The sequence below is a fragment of the Sminthopsis crassicaudata genome, chromosome 4 (genome assembly GCF_048593235.1).
Source record: "Sminthopsis crassicaudata isolate SCR6 chromosome 4, ASM4859323v1, whole genome shotgun sequence".
Classification (NCBI taxonomy): Eukaryota; Metazoa; Chordata; class Mammalia; order Dasyuromorphia; family Dasyuridae; genus Sminthopsis; species Sminthopsis crassicaudata.
In genome coordinates, this window is record NC_133620.1 from 376574872 (window position 1) to 376591026 (window position 16155).

Consider the following 16155-nt stretch of genomic DNA (forward strand, 5'->3'; position numbering starts at 1 on the left):
GTGTGTGAGCTGAAGTGCATCTGAGCTGAAATAAGGAGATCCTTTAGGAGATCCTGCTGCCTATAAGGGAAGAGAAGCATATCCCCTAGAGAAAACATGAATGGAAGGAAATGCAAATAGAAAGACAGAATATCCCAGATGGTAAAATGGTTCTCTTTTCATATGGACCTGGCTTTTCATTTGGGGAGCTAAATGTCTCTAATACCTGAAAATGGAGGAAAGAGATTAGCAAATAGGAATGGCAGGGACAAAAAGACTATTTGGCATTAAGCCCTGCTAGGGAAGATTTATGAAAGAATATATGATGATAGCACCTATAGTTGACCATGCTGTAGCTGTAGATCATTTAGTCTATAGGGAAAGCTGCTGGCCCAGACAGTTCATAGGTTCGTAGATTCAGAGTTGATAAGGACATTAGAGAGAATGCTGTTCAGTCTCCTTATTTTACAAAGAAAGAAATGGAAGTCTAGAGTGATTTAATGATTTTTCTCTAGGTATTTTAGAAAGATAGATGGATAGAGAGATAGATGGATAGAGAGATAGATGGATAGAGAGATATAATTTAGCCAGAATTTGAAGTTGATTGATTCCTAATCTCATGCCTTTTCCATGTTACCAACTTGCCATCCTTAAACTTAGCTCAGGCCACCATGATTGCTAAGGATTATCTCATCCTTATCAATCTACAAAAAATTTCCTCAATCAGTGCTTGGAGAATAAGGCAGTGAATGGATTGGGCCTTGTCTCCCAAAGATGTTGATAGAAGGTTTACAAGGAGAACAGTAGAAAGGAAAGAGAAGCTTGATTAAGAAAATAAGCAAAAGACTAAAAGATCTGAGGTTCAGTCTTAATCCTGATTTTGCCATGTTATTTTTTTCTTACCTTCTGAGATCTAGAAGTATCTTAAGAAGTTGAGGTCAGAAAAGATTGTACCAGTCACAGTGGGGGAGTCAGATCTAAAAGAAAGGCTCTTTCTCTATTGTCAGCCTCAGCCCCCATCACCTTCTTCCTTGAAGATAATACTGCTCACCCACCTGTCAACATAGTCGTGAGGAATAATAAGTAGGTAGATTTTGCTAATAGGGTGTTGAGAAATGTTGAATCATCATCATCATCACCATCACCATCACCATCATCATCATCATCATTGACATCAGCAGCATCAGATATTACTCAGTAAATCTGATTCTCTTCAGTAAATAATGGAAATGAGGCTATTTAATCAAGCACTACCATGGCAAGCCTGTGATTATGAGAAGAGAGACAAACAGACAGATAGAGATGGAGACAGGAGAAAAGAGAGACAGAGACACACACAGAGAGAGGGAAAGAGACACAGAGAAGCAGTCAGAATAGAAAGGGAAGGAAAGAGACAAACAGAGAAGGAAATGGGAGGAAGAGAGTGGGAGAAGAGAAGAAGACAGAGAGGGAATGGGAGGGAGACAGAAAAAGTTCCTTTTTAAATGATGTAATGGTCAGATCTGGCTTTGAAGTTCTTAGCTCAGCCCTATCTCTAAAACTCACATGTGATCATGAATGAATCATTTACATTCTCCTGGACCTCAGTTTCTTCATTTACAAAATGGGGGAAAGTGGACCAAAAGGCTTCTGAGGGCCTTAGATTTATGATCCTATTACCACCTGGTGGTACAACGCCCTTCAGTATGGCCCCAGTTTTTCACATTGCAATACTACATAGTACATGACTGTGACCCCCTGCTACTGGTAAAAGCTAAGACTGGTGGATCCTTTGACCTTAAGACTATGAATTTAAATAGAGTTAAAGCCAATCTAGTTGTCTAACAACAAAGTGCCGAGCCCTCAGGAATGGGGAGGAAGGTTTCAAGCAAACCAAGTCTAGGTATGAAATAGAATGGGTCAAAGTTTCTGTGATGATCAGCAGTGGGATTAAGTCCTTAAGTGACTGCTGCAATTCCAGCTGGGGAGAGATAGAAAGGCAAATTATGGGGGATGAGAGAAGAGGCAGGGGGAGAGAGAAAAAGATGGGCAAAAGTTGGAATACATTTAAAACAAACCTAAAACAAATTATTAGCTCTACCTTTGAATGAAAACCTGATGGTGCTTTTATATGGTTTAAAGGAGCATGTCAGCAAATTTTCAAGAGACCATAATGCTAGTTACCACCTCTGGCAACCACCTTGTGACCCTTTAATCTGAACAATCAGTCAGGAAGAAATCAGTGGAGCTACTATAAGAACTACTGTGCCCTTTAAAAGAACCCTAAAAAGGCAAGAACCCCTAATGAAATAAACCAGTAATTAAGAGGCCCCCCTAGGGAACAAAAGACTAACCACAAGATAGCATTAAACCTTTTAGTTTTAGCTGTGATATGATTTTTAAAATTGGGAGTTTTGTTCCTTCTTTAATTAAGGATCCTTACCTTTCTAGGGTTCTTCAGGGTATGTGAAGTATTTATTTATTCAGCACACATTTATTAACTCTTCTATGCTTTGCATTGTGTTGAACTAGAATAAGAAAAGAGGAAATTTGAACACAAAAAACAGTCCTTAGCTTGAAAGAGTTTACAAGTGAATGAGCATACAAAGATAAATATGATGCAAATTAAACTATAATGAGAGGTATAGGATAGTATAACATGCTATCAGAAAATATGAGGTAAAGATTATTTCTATTCAGAAATCAGAGACAGCTTTCTCAAGGAGGTAATAATTCAGCTGGGTTTTTAAAAATGCTAGATATCAGCAAACACATATGAGGATAGGACCTTACTAGTTCAAGGGACATTTACAAGTGTGATGTTGCTCAAGATCTGTTCCTGACCCCTGAAAATGGTGCACACAAAAATGTAGCTAAATGAATACAAACCTCTTTACCCACCACTCCAGGCTAAAGTATTGAGCTCAATCTGAGAAAATAAACTGTAATAAGAAAAGTGTGAATTATTATGTTTAGATCCTAGAAATCCCTTTCACAAATATAAGATTAGGGAGGCGCATCTAAATATTCATATTGCCTGGATATGATCTGGGAATCTGAGTGAACTACAAACTGAATATGAATCACCGGGAATATAGTAGGCACAAAAGCTAAAGCACTGATAGACTAAATTAAGATTAGTATTCAGGATTAGGAAGGTAATAACCTCACTTTACTCAGCCTTAGTCAAATGATAGCTAGGTGGCGCTGGACACTAGGTGATGCCACAGTACAAAGAGTGCTGGGTTTCAAGACATCTGGCCTCCCATACTTATTAGCTGTGTGATTCTGGGCAAGTGACTTAATGCTGCCTCAGTTTCCTTATATGGCAAACCATTCCAGTATCTTTGCAAGAAAACCCCAAATAAGAATCAGACACACTAGAAGAAGAACAACAATATTATATTAGGCAGCCAGATGATCCAGGTGGACCTGAGAGTAAGGAAGGTCTGCATTCCAATCCTGCCCCAGATACTCAATTCATTTTTGTCTGCCTCAGTTTTCTCACCTATAAAATGGGGATACTACTAGCACCTACCTTCCAGGACTTTTGTGAAAGTCAAATGAAATATTAAAAAGTTCGTTTTAAGATTTAAGTGATTATCATTGTTCATTATAACTCTAAATGACTTTATTTGGGGTTTTCTTGACAAAGATATTGTAAGAGTCTGTTCTTTCTTTCCCAGCTCATTTTCCATGTGAGGGAACTGAAGCAAAGAAGGTTAAGTGACCTGCTCAGGATCACACAGTTTGTAGCTGAGGCCAGATTTGCATTTTGGACTTCCTAACTCCAGGCCTGGAACCCTAAGCCCTGGGTCACCTAACTGCCTTATGTCTAAGCTACAATCATTATTCTGAACACCACTGTTTAGAGAGGACATTGATTATCTGGAGATTATCTCGAGAAAGATGACTAGAATAGTGAAAGTCCTCAAGTTCATGTCATATGAGAACTAGTTAAAAGTATGTTTAGCCTGAAGAAGAGACGATGTAGGGACATGATAACTGTCTTCTCGTATTGGAAGGGCTATGATAGTGAAAAGGGATTAGCTTGTTCTGCTTGACTGCGGAGGGCTGAATTAGGAGCGATGAGTGGAACTTACAGAGGCAGATTTACAACCTAAGAAGACAGTAAGTTCCTATTCACTAGAGATTTTCAGAGGGGAAAAGGGAAGAAAGGTTGGATGGTCACTTTGTCGGATAAGTTTTAGAGGAGGATTCTTTGTGGTCCTTTCAGATTCTTAATGATGCTGTAATTCTGAACGATCTGGTTCAAATAGTGGGATAAAGAGTTCATACCATCCCCTACCAGAAGAGGACAGTACAAGTAGCAGGAGACATGAGATGCTCTTAATTCAGTTATTCTGAACTCAGAATAATTGGCACAAACCTGGGAGCAAAAGAGCTGGGCCAGGGTCAGGTGAATTTGTGTGAGTTTGAGTGTGTGTATCTGTGTGTACATTTTCAGGGACAGAACATAGGTGGTTTCTAGGAGAAGAAAAACAAGAAATAGTTTGCAGGTATAGGAGGTAAACTGTGCTATTGCCTGCCCCATATTCTCCACTACATGACTGGTAATGCCAATCTTTGTCTTGCCATTAACCATTCTTTGGGAGAGTGAGGCTGACCACTTTGTGCAACTCTGCTTCACTTAAATCAAATTCACCTATGAGTCAAGACCTTATCCATGATATCACTGGCCTTCTTCAAAAATGAAGGATAAACAACAACATTCAGCCTTAAAACAAATCTCACGATTACTTATAATACTGAATATACACTAATAGCAGACTCAGACTGTCCCCTCCTGAGCCAACAAACATCACAATTCTAAGTGCTTTTTTGTTTTTGTAAGAATCTGCACATCACCACACTATTTACTCACTTGGCATTTGGAAGAGATAGTCAGTAGTTAAGACATAGAGAAGGGAAAGGAGGGAAGATCAGATGAGCAGGAAAAAAAAAAGATAGATAAAGGAGAGAAACAGGTAAAGGGAAACATGATGTGAAATGAAAAAAGGAAGTGAGAAGAGAATAAATCCACATTAAAGAGAAATAGTCCACTCTGTATCCTAGCACAAATCCAAGCCTATTGCCAATACTTAGTAAATGTTTGTAGGTGATTATATCATTGATATCCATCTATATTCTGCATAAAGTTCAAAAGTTAATTTATACTTGACTCTAGAAAGCACTATGTGCTTTGTTTTTGTTTTAATGAATATTCACCTTTCTAATTATGTCTTGCTTAAATTAATATTTAAATGAATTTCCATTTCTTGAGGACTGAAGCAGGGGAGGGGGAAAATATGTTGAAGGAAACAAGTCTGGAATTAAACATTTGCTATAAAAGACAGTGTGGCTAAATGTGAATAAAAAGCTGACCTTGGAGTCTAGAAAACATAAATCTAAATGCTTCTTTTAACATATGTTTGCCGTGTGGATAAGCCATTTAACCCTTTAGTGCCCAAAGCAACTTTCAAAAACTGCAAAATTATAGAGGTAGCTCCTTCTAGGGAGCTTCTAAATGGGGAATCTTATACTTTGATGAAATAATAACAACAATAACTAGCATTTATATAGTACCTGCTATGTGCCAAGCTCTATGCTGAGTTTTATAAATATTATATTTTAATAATCAAGTACTCCACACAAAAATGGTGATCAAGAGTATATATTTCATAAAATCAAGAGTACACTATAGTAATCAGTCACAAACCCTGCTGTTTAATGACTTTAATTCAGCAAATTTTAATGAAGTACCTACTATTTAGCAAACATTCAGCAAAGTATAAAATGATAGGATGGTATAGTGGGAAAAGTACTGAGCTTAATGTTTGGAGACTTGGGTTCAAGTTCTGGTTGTGACTGAAATACACTTGGAATTTAATAAATGCTTAATAAACTAACTTGCTTCTGGTTACAGAATGTTTGCCATTTCTTTCTCTAGCTCATTTTACAAATGAGGATAATGCAGCCCAGAGTTAAGTGATTTGCCAGGGGGTCACACTGTTAATTATTGTCTGAGACCATATTTGAACTCAGGTCTTCCTTATTCCAGGTCAAGCATTACTGCACCACCTAGCTGCTTTATATAATTATTCTGTAAGCTTATTTAAAAACAAAAACCTAACAATTCAATTAAGCAATCATTTTTATATGCCAGTCAAAGCATTTGGAAGTGGAAAGGTTTGTCAGATTAGAGGAAGCTTCCTGGAAGAGAACATTTGCTTTGAGCCAGTAAAATTTCAACAGGAAAGGCTGGGGGTTGAGGGTGGGGATGGAGTCAGGGTGTGAAGGGAGAGTCATTCCAATCAAATGGAGATGGGAAAACAAGGGCTGTGAAAAGAGGATACCAAACAGTTTATCTTGGCTAGAACATACAGTATTGGTGGGAAAGGGTAGCTGGGAAGGGTATTGGATTAAAGCCAAAAAGGCAGGCTAACAATAGATTGTAGAGTCTTCAATGTCAAGCTAAGAAATCTAGACTTTATCTGAAAGGTTACAACCATCCATATCTTTATACAGTTGGTCTTGGATGCAGCCTGTGTTTCCTAAGACTTCAAAACAAGGAGCTGGGGATCAAGAATTTCCCAAACTAACACGTCCTTTAAAGCAGTTCCCTTTCTCAAATTCATCAACACATTCATATTGCCCCTAAATAACCCTTAGGGCATCATTTCCAGACTGTGCCAGGGTAAGTGGGTAATCTATTCCTTTCACCTTCCATTCTTGAGGACGCTGAGATGACTGTATGTCTCTCTTATATTATCTTGATCCTTAGGACAGACCTCAGTTGGTCCCAGTACTATGTCTTTAAAAGATACAAAATTGGGGAAATATTTCAAACCCAGATAATAGCAAAACTTCTTTCTGCTTCCTTTATTCCTCTGTTCCAAGAAAAGAATCAGGGCTTCAGGTTTCACCTATCAATTCTTTTTCCCCCCTTTTTCTTGCTCCTCACCTGTCCCCTTAACCCTGACTCTTTCCTGTCTTGTTTTCCTTCTGTGATTACCCTGTTTAACTCCTAGAATCGTTTTTACTCTATCCTACACCACTCCCATTATATGTTCTCTATTTGTTCTTTGTTCCCTTTTCCTATATGGTACTTTCCTTGGTGGTTGTAAAGATGGGGCAAATGATCAATCCTAGGGTAATTTAGGACAAAAATTCTTATTAGGGAGATGGATCACTCAGGTCCTTTCCTAAAACCAAGATCCTCAGATCTCCTCTCTTTCTCTCTCCCCTTCCCTTTTCCCCTTTTCCTCCCTCCCTCCCTCTCCCCCTCTCTTTGTCTCTGTCTTGTCTCTCTGTCTCTGTGTATCTCTGTCTCTCTCCTCCCTCCCTCCCTATCTTTATATTTCACCCTCTCTTCCTCCTTTCTTTTTGTGTTTTCCATTCTTTTCCTTTCTGGCCCATCTTTTTCTTTCCTTGCTCCTGTTACTCTTCTTCAGCCATTTCCTTTTCTCCTTCTCTCGTTTCTTATTGTTCGGCTTCTCTTTTATTTCCCCCCTTCTTTCTCTTCAGCTCCATGTCCCCCATTTCCCTTCCCCTCTCCCCTTATTTCTCTCACTCCCCACTTTCTTTTTTCCCCTCCCATTCTCTTTAACTCCCTTCTGCATCTCCCCCAGGTATCTCCCTTCTTCCCTCCTCCTCCTGTTTCATCAAGTCCTTGCTCTCCTTTCTTCCCACACTATCTTCCCCTTCCCTCCCCCACTCTTCCTCCCTCCCTCTTCTATCTCTCTACTTCTCTTCTCGCTCCTTTCCCCCACCCACCTCAACCCTCCCTCCCTAAACCCAAGCAGCCGAATTTGGCGGGAAATGCCAATTGGTTTCATTACTGCAGATTTCTAGGAGGCAGTGCTACTAGAATCTGCCTAGCAACTGGTGATCTCACCTTGCATGTGATTGGCTGCTTCCAGCGGCTGAAGGGACCGAGAATCTGAAGTAAAGGTTCTTTCTTTCTTATTCTCCCCATCCTCACCTCCTCACCCTGAGTCTATTTGAAGACTAGATTTCGGGAGAAAAAGAGTCACGTACAATAACCAGCCAGCTGCCCAATGGGCACAAGGTTATCAGATTACTAAAAGGAGAATAATCTAAGATCGCCGCTAGTTTGGAGAGAGGTGTCTCTATTGGAGAACCTCAAGGATCTGTATACTTGACCCATTATTATTCATCTTTTTTTTTCCCCTCCAGCAGTGAGAAGGCATAGAGATGACATGCTTGCCAGGTGTGCAGATGCTAGGAAGCTGGGAAGGACAGCTAACAGGTTGGAGCACAAAGAATCCAAAAAGCTCCATTCTAGTCCCTGACTTGTACCTGACTGTGGACCAACCAAAGCGAATCAACTTCTCAGTAGCCTAGGCAGCTCTTTATGAAATCTCAGGTCTGGTCCAAACAAAAGCAAGAACACATAAATGAAAACACGCACATTTATGTTATGTACGACCTGACTTGTAATTCTATTGTTAAGGAAATCACCAATAAGAAAACTTTCCCCAACCAAAGAAGATCTCTATCTAAATAACTACGGAAATTGTTAATATTAGAAAATTGCTTGGGGCACTGAAAATTTAAATACAGGTTTGGGAGAAAGGGTTTAAGGGAAGGGAAGGAGGTAATTAGAGATCAGAGTGTAGCAAATAGAGATTTTATTATTGGATTCAGAAAGAAATGGGTTCATATCTTGCCTGTGACAAATAAAATGCAGCACAAGTAAATATAAAATCATACCTGGGTTTAAAAAGTCAGTTGCGGAAGTACAAGATAAGGGAGATGAAGATATATTACAGTCTTGAATTAGGAGGTGGGGGATTTAACAAAACTCAAAGTCAGTATAAGTCAATGGTGTGAATAAAAAGCTCTTAGTCTGAATTAATGTCGGGAATAAAAAATATCATAATCAGACAGTACCTGCAATAAGTCTAATCAGAGCATATCTTGAATATTGTGTCCACTTCTGGACATTGCATTTTAAGATGGACATTAATAAAACTTTCTAAAAATGAGAAATATGCAAAAGTGGAAGTGCATGGGAGGTTAAAAAGTTACCCATCACTGAAAGTCTTCAAGCAAAGTCTGGATAACTATTTTTCAGGGATGCTGTCAAGAATTCTTATTCCACTAGGGTTTGGTCTAAATCCCAGCTTCTTAAACTGTGGATCAATACCTCTTATGGAGTCTCAAAATTGGACATGGGGATCGCAAAATTATAATTTATTATCAACAAATGTTTGATTTGTAGACCTATTTTATATACCTATATACCCAGATCATGTAAAAATTTCTATGGCAAAAAGAAATCACAAATGGAAAAAGTTTAAGAAACACTCATCTAGATGACTTCTGAGGTCCCTTAGAACCTAGAATCTGTGATGAATAAAAGTAGAAGATTTGACTTTGGAGTCAAGAAAATTAGTTTCTAGTTTCCATTATACAACTAACTAGCTTTATGCCCTTGGGCAAGTTATTCAAGGCCTCGTTTTGAATTAGATGACTTCTGAGGTCCCTTCAAACTCTTATAATCTAAGTGTCTATGATAAAAATTAACCTTCTTTTGTAATTTGCCACCTTACCATCTTGTAGGGGGAGTCTACTTGTCTTTCCAAATTCCATGAAGGATTCTCTCATTTGTATCTTAAAGAATTTTCCCCTTCATTATTATTCAAATGCCTTTTCTTTCTCACATAGAAAGATTTCTTTCTCACACACACACAGTGTCTAGGAGTCATTTCTAACAGAGATTTTCTTCTCCCTTTCCTTTAATGACAAGAAGATTTAAGCACTAGAAACTCCTGGCCCATTACCCAAGTTTCTTAGCTTTGAAGTCTGGACTGACCCTGGCAACATGGTCAGTAAAATTATATTCATATCCTGCCCAAGATTACCTTACCAGTCTTTCTAAACATCCTTGCTGTTCCTCCCCTTTTCACCCTCTTTGTCCCAGCCCTCTGAGTCATTCTTCCACTTTTTCCCCTTTTCCAAAATTTGATTTCCTGATATTGAACATCTTATGTACAAATTTATGCTACTGTTCTCCACTTTTTCTCTCTCTTCCCTTAGCTCCAATAGAAAAGGTTTCTATATCCCCAGCTTTTCACCCCTTTAAAGCAGAGGTGTCAAAGTCAAGTAGAAATGGGAACCACAAATCCATACATAAGGATCTCTGCAGGCTTCATATTGATTGAGTTTCAAAATATATTTTCTATGCTTTATTGTATTTTTATTTATTTTGTTAAATATTTCCCAATTACATTTTAATCTAGTTCAGCTAGCTCTCTAGAGTGTTGCTGCCCGCCTGCTGTCTGTATGTTTGACACCTCTGCTGTAAAAGAAAGAATTCCAAGGGAGGATATGTTGAGGATGTTTTGAATCTCACAAAGCTACAATCCAGGGAAATATCTTCCAAAGAAACTAAGAATCAAAGAATTATTATTCAAAAGATGGGGCATTATTACTAGGAAATAGCACTTGTAATTTGGAAATGATGAATTTGGGGCATTTGAGGCTTATAATTACTTCCCAATCAGTTCATTCAAAAAAATGTGACAACTAAAATCTCAGGGTTCCAATGTTATCCTGTGTGTGTGTGTGTGTGTGTGTGTGTGTGTGTGTGTGTGTGTGTGTGTGTGTGTGTGTGAGAGAGAGAGAGAGAGAGAGAGAGAGAGAGAGAGAGAGAGAGAGAAAGAGAGAGAGACAGACAGACAGACAGAGATAATGTTCTAATAGAAGAACCTTGAATTCAGGGTCAGTTGATCTGGATTCTAGTTAGGGCCTGCCATTAACTTCCTGAGAGATGCTAAGGAAATCTCATCCTCTCTCAGACTTGGTTACACAATATGTCAAATGAGAATGTTGGACTAAATTACTTCCCTTCTAACTGAAATTTTTTGATTCCTAATAAATAATGGCCCAAGATAAAAGTCACAAGGAGCTAGACAGAAACTTGGCCTGGAATTATGAGTTATTGGACAGAATGGGAGATAAAAAGAGTGTACTTAGTCCTTATATCTGAGTACCTTCCCCTCTATCAGGAAGAGCTTCCAATGCAAGTGTAGGTTGAAGGGAAAATAATTGGTATGACTAAGATAGCAGGGAAGTAATATCAGTGAGAGGTTAAACCTATAGAGCCAGGCTCATTTCTGAAATGAGGGGAGTAAAAAAGGGGAAGAGAAGTCCTTAAGGGATTTAGGATACAGCTATGTTGGGTTAAACTAATTCATTGTCTTAAAGCAGCAAGGTAACAAAAGGGCTGGGACTGGAGACAAGAAGAGGAGTTCAAATTGACCTCAGATTAGCTGTGTGACCCTAGGTAAATTACTTACACTGTTTGCCTCAGTTTTCTCATCTGGGGATAATAACAATTTATCTATATTGCTGTGAAAATCAAATGAGATATTAGTAGTGTGTCTAACATATAATAGGCACTATATAAATGCTTATTCTCTTTTCTCTTTTCCTTTGTTCTGGATCAAGATGAGACCAGTTCAACAGATAATGGAGAGGGTTGATGCTTTGGGGTTCGGAGTGGAAAAAAGTCATTATGGTAATAGGAGGTCAAGGATTCCTAGATATAGAGAGTGGAGAAGGAAAAGTCAAAAAAGTCCTTGAGTTCCTGGAGTCAGAGGAAGTCAGGTCCAAACCAACAGTTTGAAGAAGTTAGTGCTTAGAATATTGGGAATCATACTGGGAATAAATCAGGGCTATTAAGATTATGGATACTCTATTTAAGCACTCCTCTTTTAATGAGGCAATTGGAAGGTCTAAATTCTAGTCACTGTTCCACCCATCCTTTCTTTTAATGTGATAATGGGAAATACATTCCACTGATGTAGTAGGAGGAAACTCTTTTCTATAGTTTTTAAAAGTACTTTCTTAAGGGTGCTAGATTGGGAGAGAAAGATGCTGAGTGGAACTGACCAGGAGGATTTTAGTTTTAAGAGATTGGAGTTAGGACACAATTAGGAGTGATGCAGAAGGTCATTGTTGGGGAAATGATGCATATACTCTTTTATTATACAGTTTTAACAACATCTAACTAAAATATTTTGTGTATCTGGACCTGAGCTAGGCAACTTGATGGCTAATTTTGCTTATTTTGGCTTTTGGAGTCATGGAACCCAACCAGATGTCTTGGTCCCTGTACTTATTTAGGTTATATGAGTAGAAAAAGGGGACATAGATAGGATAGACAGATATTTTTTAGGTTAGGTAGTCCAGCAATGTGTATAACACATGAGGTGTGCTCAGACCTGTGTATATAAATTTATGTTTTTTGTATTTTATTTAGGTTTTCAACAGACATTCAACAAATGTGTCTTTTAAGGCTGCATTTTCTCCTCAATATCTGCCTCAGAGAAATTCAACAAGAAAAATATCTTTCTATCCCATACGCTTTAATTTCTAGCATTCTGGTTGTTCCAGAGAAGGCAAGACTTACACGGCGCAGATGTCTATTGGAGAGAGAAGACAGAAGAAAGAGGGTTGGGCATTAGCCCAAAAGTTCAGTGGTTATGTACAGGAAATTGATTCTACTTTGTTCCTACAGAAAGTCAGCCCTGGACATATGATATGACAGTAGTGGCTGGTGATACCGTGCAGCTCAAGTGCCAAGTAAAAGACCCTGATTCCTCATCCCTACAGTGGTCAAACCCTGCTCAGCAGACTCTCTACTTTGGGGAGAAGAGAGGTACTATCTTCTAGATCACCATGCCTTTCAGAAAGGTTGGGTTGGAACATGATTTTTAGAGATCAGAGGGGAAGAGAAATGGAGTAAACTATTTCTGGTGACTGAAACAAAAGGGAAAGGATTAGGTTGATTTTCCAAGATCTGCTCATAAATCCAGAATTGAACAAGATTCCACCCAATTCACCTGATTTTAATTTCAATCTTTGTTTGAATAATTTTCAATTCATCATCTACCCTTGATCCTAGAAAGGAAATTGAAGACTCCTCAAAAAAAAATTAGTTCAAAGGCAACACCTTCCCTTCCCCATCCTCACCTTTCTGCCAATGATAAGAAAGTAGGACTAGGAAAGGAAAATAGACATGAAAAGTGCTAAGAGTGCAATTTGAGATGGGGAATGGGTGGAGGATATGATTTCCAACTGTCCTGTTTTTCCCTAGCACTTCGAGACAATAGGATCCAGTTGGTGCGCTCCACCCCCAACGAATTGACCATCAGTATCAGCAAGGTGGCCCTAGCAGATGAGGGCGAGTATACCTGCTCCATCTTCACCATGCCTGTGCGCACTGCCAAGTCTCTCGTCACTGTGCTTGGTGAGGAGCCCAAATCCCAGTCTTCCCAGTGTATATTCTCTCTAGATTTTAGGCTCTCCCTTTCAATTCCTTAGCCCCATCAAGCACTTCCCTTACCCTCTTTCCTTCTCTGTCATGTTTGTTTAGCACTTTACATACATTATATCACTAAATCCTTACAACAACCCTCTGGGGTAGGTAAGGCAAATTCTGTTAATTCCCATTTGACACTGGAACACTAAGGCACAGCAATTAAAGGAGTCATTCAAAGTCATGTAGATGTTTAATGGTGGAACAGGGACTAGAATTTAGGTGTTTTCATTGTCATCCTAGTGTTCATATTACAAGACTAGTGGTTCAAAAACTTTTCTATTCACTTAAGTGATAAAAAGAATTCTGATATATAAAGAGTTAACAAGAGGAAGATAACCAAGATTTTGTCCTAGGGCACTTCTTCCAAGAAACACTGGCTGTCCTATCACTTCCAGTAGTCCTCCATTCTACTATGCCTGTGTCTATTGGTCAAGAAATATTTAGTACATGCTTTTTAACTGACTGGCTGTCTCATGGTACTTCAGTAGTCTGTGTTGTGTGATATGATTGCCCCTATTTAATCTTGGCACTCACTAAGATGGTGATATTGTATCACCTCTCTCCCAAAGACTACCTCTCTCTATTTTGTATCTCTCATCCCTCATCTCCTTCCTAATTAGTGTCAACAAGTATTTATTAAGGGGTTACTACATTACAGATACTGTGGTAAGCCCAAGGGATATAAAGAAAGGCAAAAATATGTCCCCTTCTCTGAAGGAACTCATGCGAATGAAAAAAGATAATATACAAATAATGTTGAATGGATTGGAGATTGTTGGATATAGTGCAAGGACCTGGGCTGAACTCTGTGAGGAATAGATGTTTGCTTTTTTGGCATTACTATAACCTGGAATAGACCATCTGGGATTTAAAGTCATCAGAGGAATTTCCAGGTGGTCTTGCAGACAACTGAGATCAAGGTGACTTTGATCCCCTATGACTCTCCATATCTTAACATCATTTTCTCCATTTCCAAGTATTCTATGCTAGACTATACTTTCCGTCTTTCCACAGTAATTGAACTTGCCCAGGGCATGTGAATTCCTAGTTATAGCTCTACCTATATAATACCCATTCCCACTTGCCAGTGCAAAAATACTTCCCAAGATTCCCTTGGGTCTGCTCTACTTTATCCTCCCCAATTTGGGAAACAGGGGAAGATGGAGATTCAACCTTTATGCAGGAGTCAAAGATTTGAGTGACTTTTTTTTTTAGGAATAAGAGAATTGAGAAATGTTTTAGTGTAACCTTTTCCTTTTATAAATGAGGAAATTTGGGTATAGAGAAGTCATTTACTTACTCTATAGCATAGAGCTAGCTAATAACAGAATGGAGCTAGAAAAAAAACAAAAAAAAAACCAAACCAGATTTCTCATCTTTTAGGAGTTATTCTGTTGGAGGTCAATTCTTTAGGTTCCAGCTTGGAGATGTTCTTTCTAGTAAGAAAGTCATGTTAGTGTCTTGGGAGAAAGAATCTGGATGTTTCAAAGAGAATAATTCTGTGAAATCATGCCTCTATCTGAGCCAGACTGGCAGGCTCCCAAACTTTCTTAGTCCTTCAACCTCTGGCTTTCTCTTATTGGATAACTAGGCTATATAGTTAGCTTACTCTTTAGATGGATGGCATTGCTCCCAGGTTGGTATTTATAATCTGGGGTTCAAAGAAGGACTCTGTGGGCCCATGTGTGACATAACTTATCCAAGACTATCTTGGAATCATTGAAATCAAGACATAGAAAGTTATTAGAAAGTATAAAGTGAAATGACTTTGCTTAGAGTCACACAAAATTAGTGGCAGCACTGGGTCTTGTGACTCCTAATTCGTTGATCTTTCCATTACACCACATTACCTTTCAGTAGTAACATCCCCAGGGACAGGGAGTGACAGGGCTAGAACTAGACTCATAGTGCCTCTCCTTCCTATCCTGGCCATACCCCCACCAATCTATGGCAGGAATCCCACAGAAGCCCCAAATTACTGGCTATGTGTCTGCAATCCCGGAGAAGGGGAAAGCCCGCCTTACCTGTCTGTCGAAAGGGAGCAAGCCTGCTGCAGAGATCAGCTGGAGGAAGGGTGATCAGGAACTCAAGGGTGAGTACTCCTTCTACTATCTTATGTTTGTGGGGGTGCACGTGAGGGTGTGTATGTATAAGTGCAGGTGAGTGAAAGCCTTATATAAGTAGCAAGAAAGGACAGTAACAGACGTTTTGTATGCTTATGTAAAAATGTGTATAATCATGTACATTTGTACTCTACATCTAAATGTCTCTGTTCAGATTTTTCTATGTGTGTTTAAAGATCACAATTATGATGGTACCCATATAATTTGTGTGTGTGTATATGTTGCTACTCACTCTATTTTCTCATATGTGTGCTTATGTGCATTTTCTGTACTATAGGGAAACCAAACATGGTTCAGGAAGATGACAATAAAACATTCACAGTGAGCAGTTCCGTGGAATTCCAGGTTTTCCGGGAAGATGATGGAGTTGATGTCACATGCTCTGTAAAGCATAAGTCTCTGCAAGACATGGACAGATCCACCTCTCAGCGGATCGAAGTCCTCTGTACGTGCTGGGTTTGGGAAGGTGGAGCAGGGATCACATTTGAGACCCAGACATAGACAAGAGTAGAGCTAGGGAGAGGGCAGGACAGCAATGCAAAAAACGTAAACAATGAAAAAATGGATAAGCACAAGAGGAGAGAAATGGTAGGACAGGACCAGGGGAGAAATGGAGAACAGTACAGAATAATTAGCTATAATAGAGAATGTGATATGGAAGGGAAGGACTCAATTAGGCATGTGAGGCATTTTGAAGTCGAAATTTTGAGAGATACCAAG

General features: G+C 39.0%; 1 protein-coding gene across 4 annotated transcripts in view; it reads left to right on the top strand.

Annotated features, from left to right (window-relative positions):
* The window catches only part of CADM3 (cell adhesion molecule 3), a 58113-nt gene that overhangs the window by 35278 nt on the left and 6680 nt on the right, over window positions 1-16155 (top strand). For all 4 annotated transcript variants that reach the window (XM_074262265.1, XM_074262263.1, XM_074262266.1 and 1 more), the window contains 4 exons: window positions 12509-12649; window positions 13088-13240; window positions 15267-15404; window positions 15713-15880. In XM_074262265.1, coding sequence (XP_074118366.1) covers window positions 12532-12649; window positions 13088-13240; window positions 15267-15404; window positions 15713-15880 — 577 coding nt within the window. In that variant the 5' untranslated portion in view covers window positions 12509-12531. The remainder of the gene's footprint in view (window positions 1-12508; window positions 12650-13087; window positions 13241-15266; window positions 15405-15712; window positions 15881-16155) is intronic.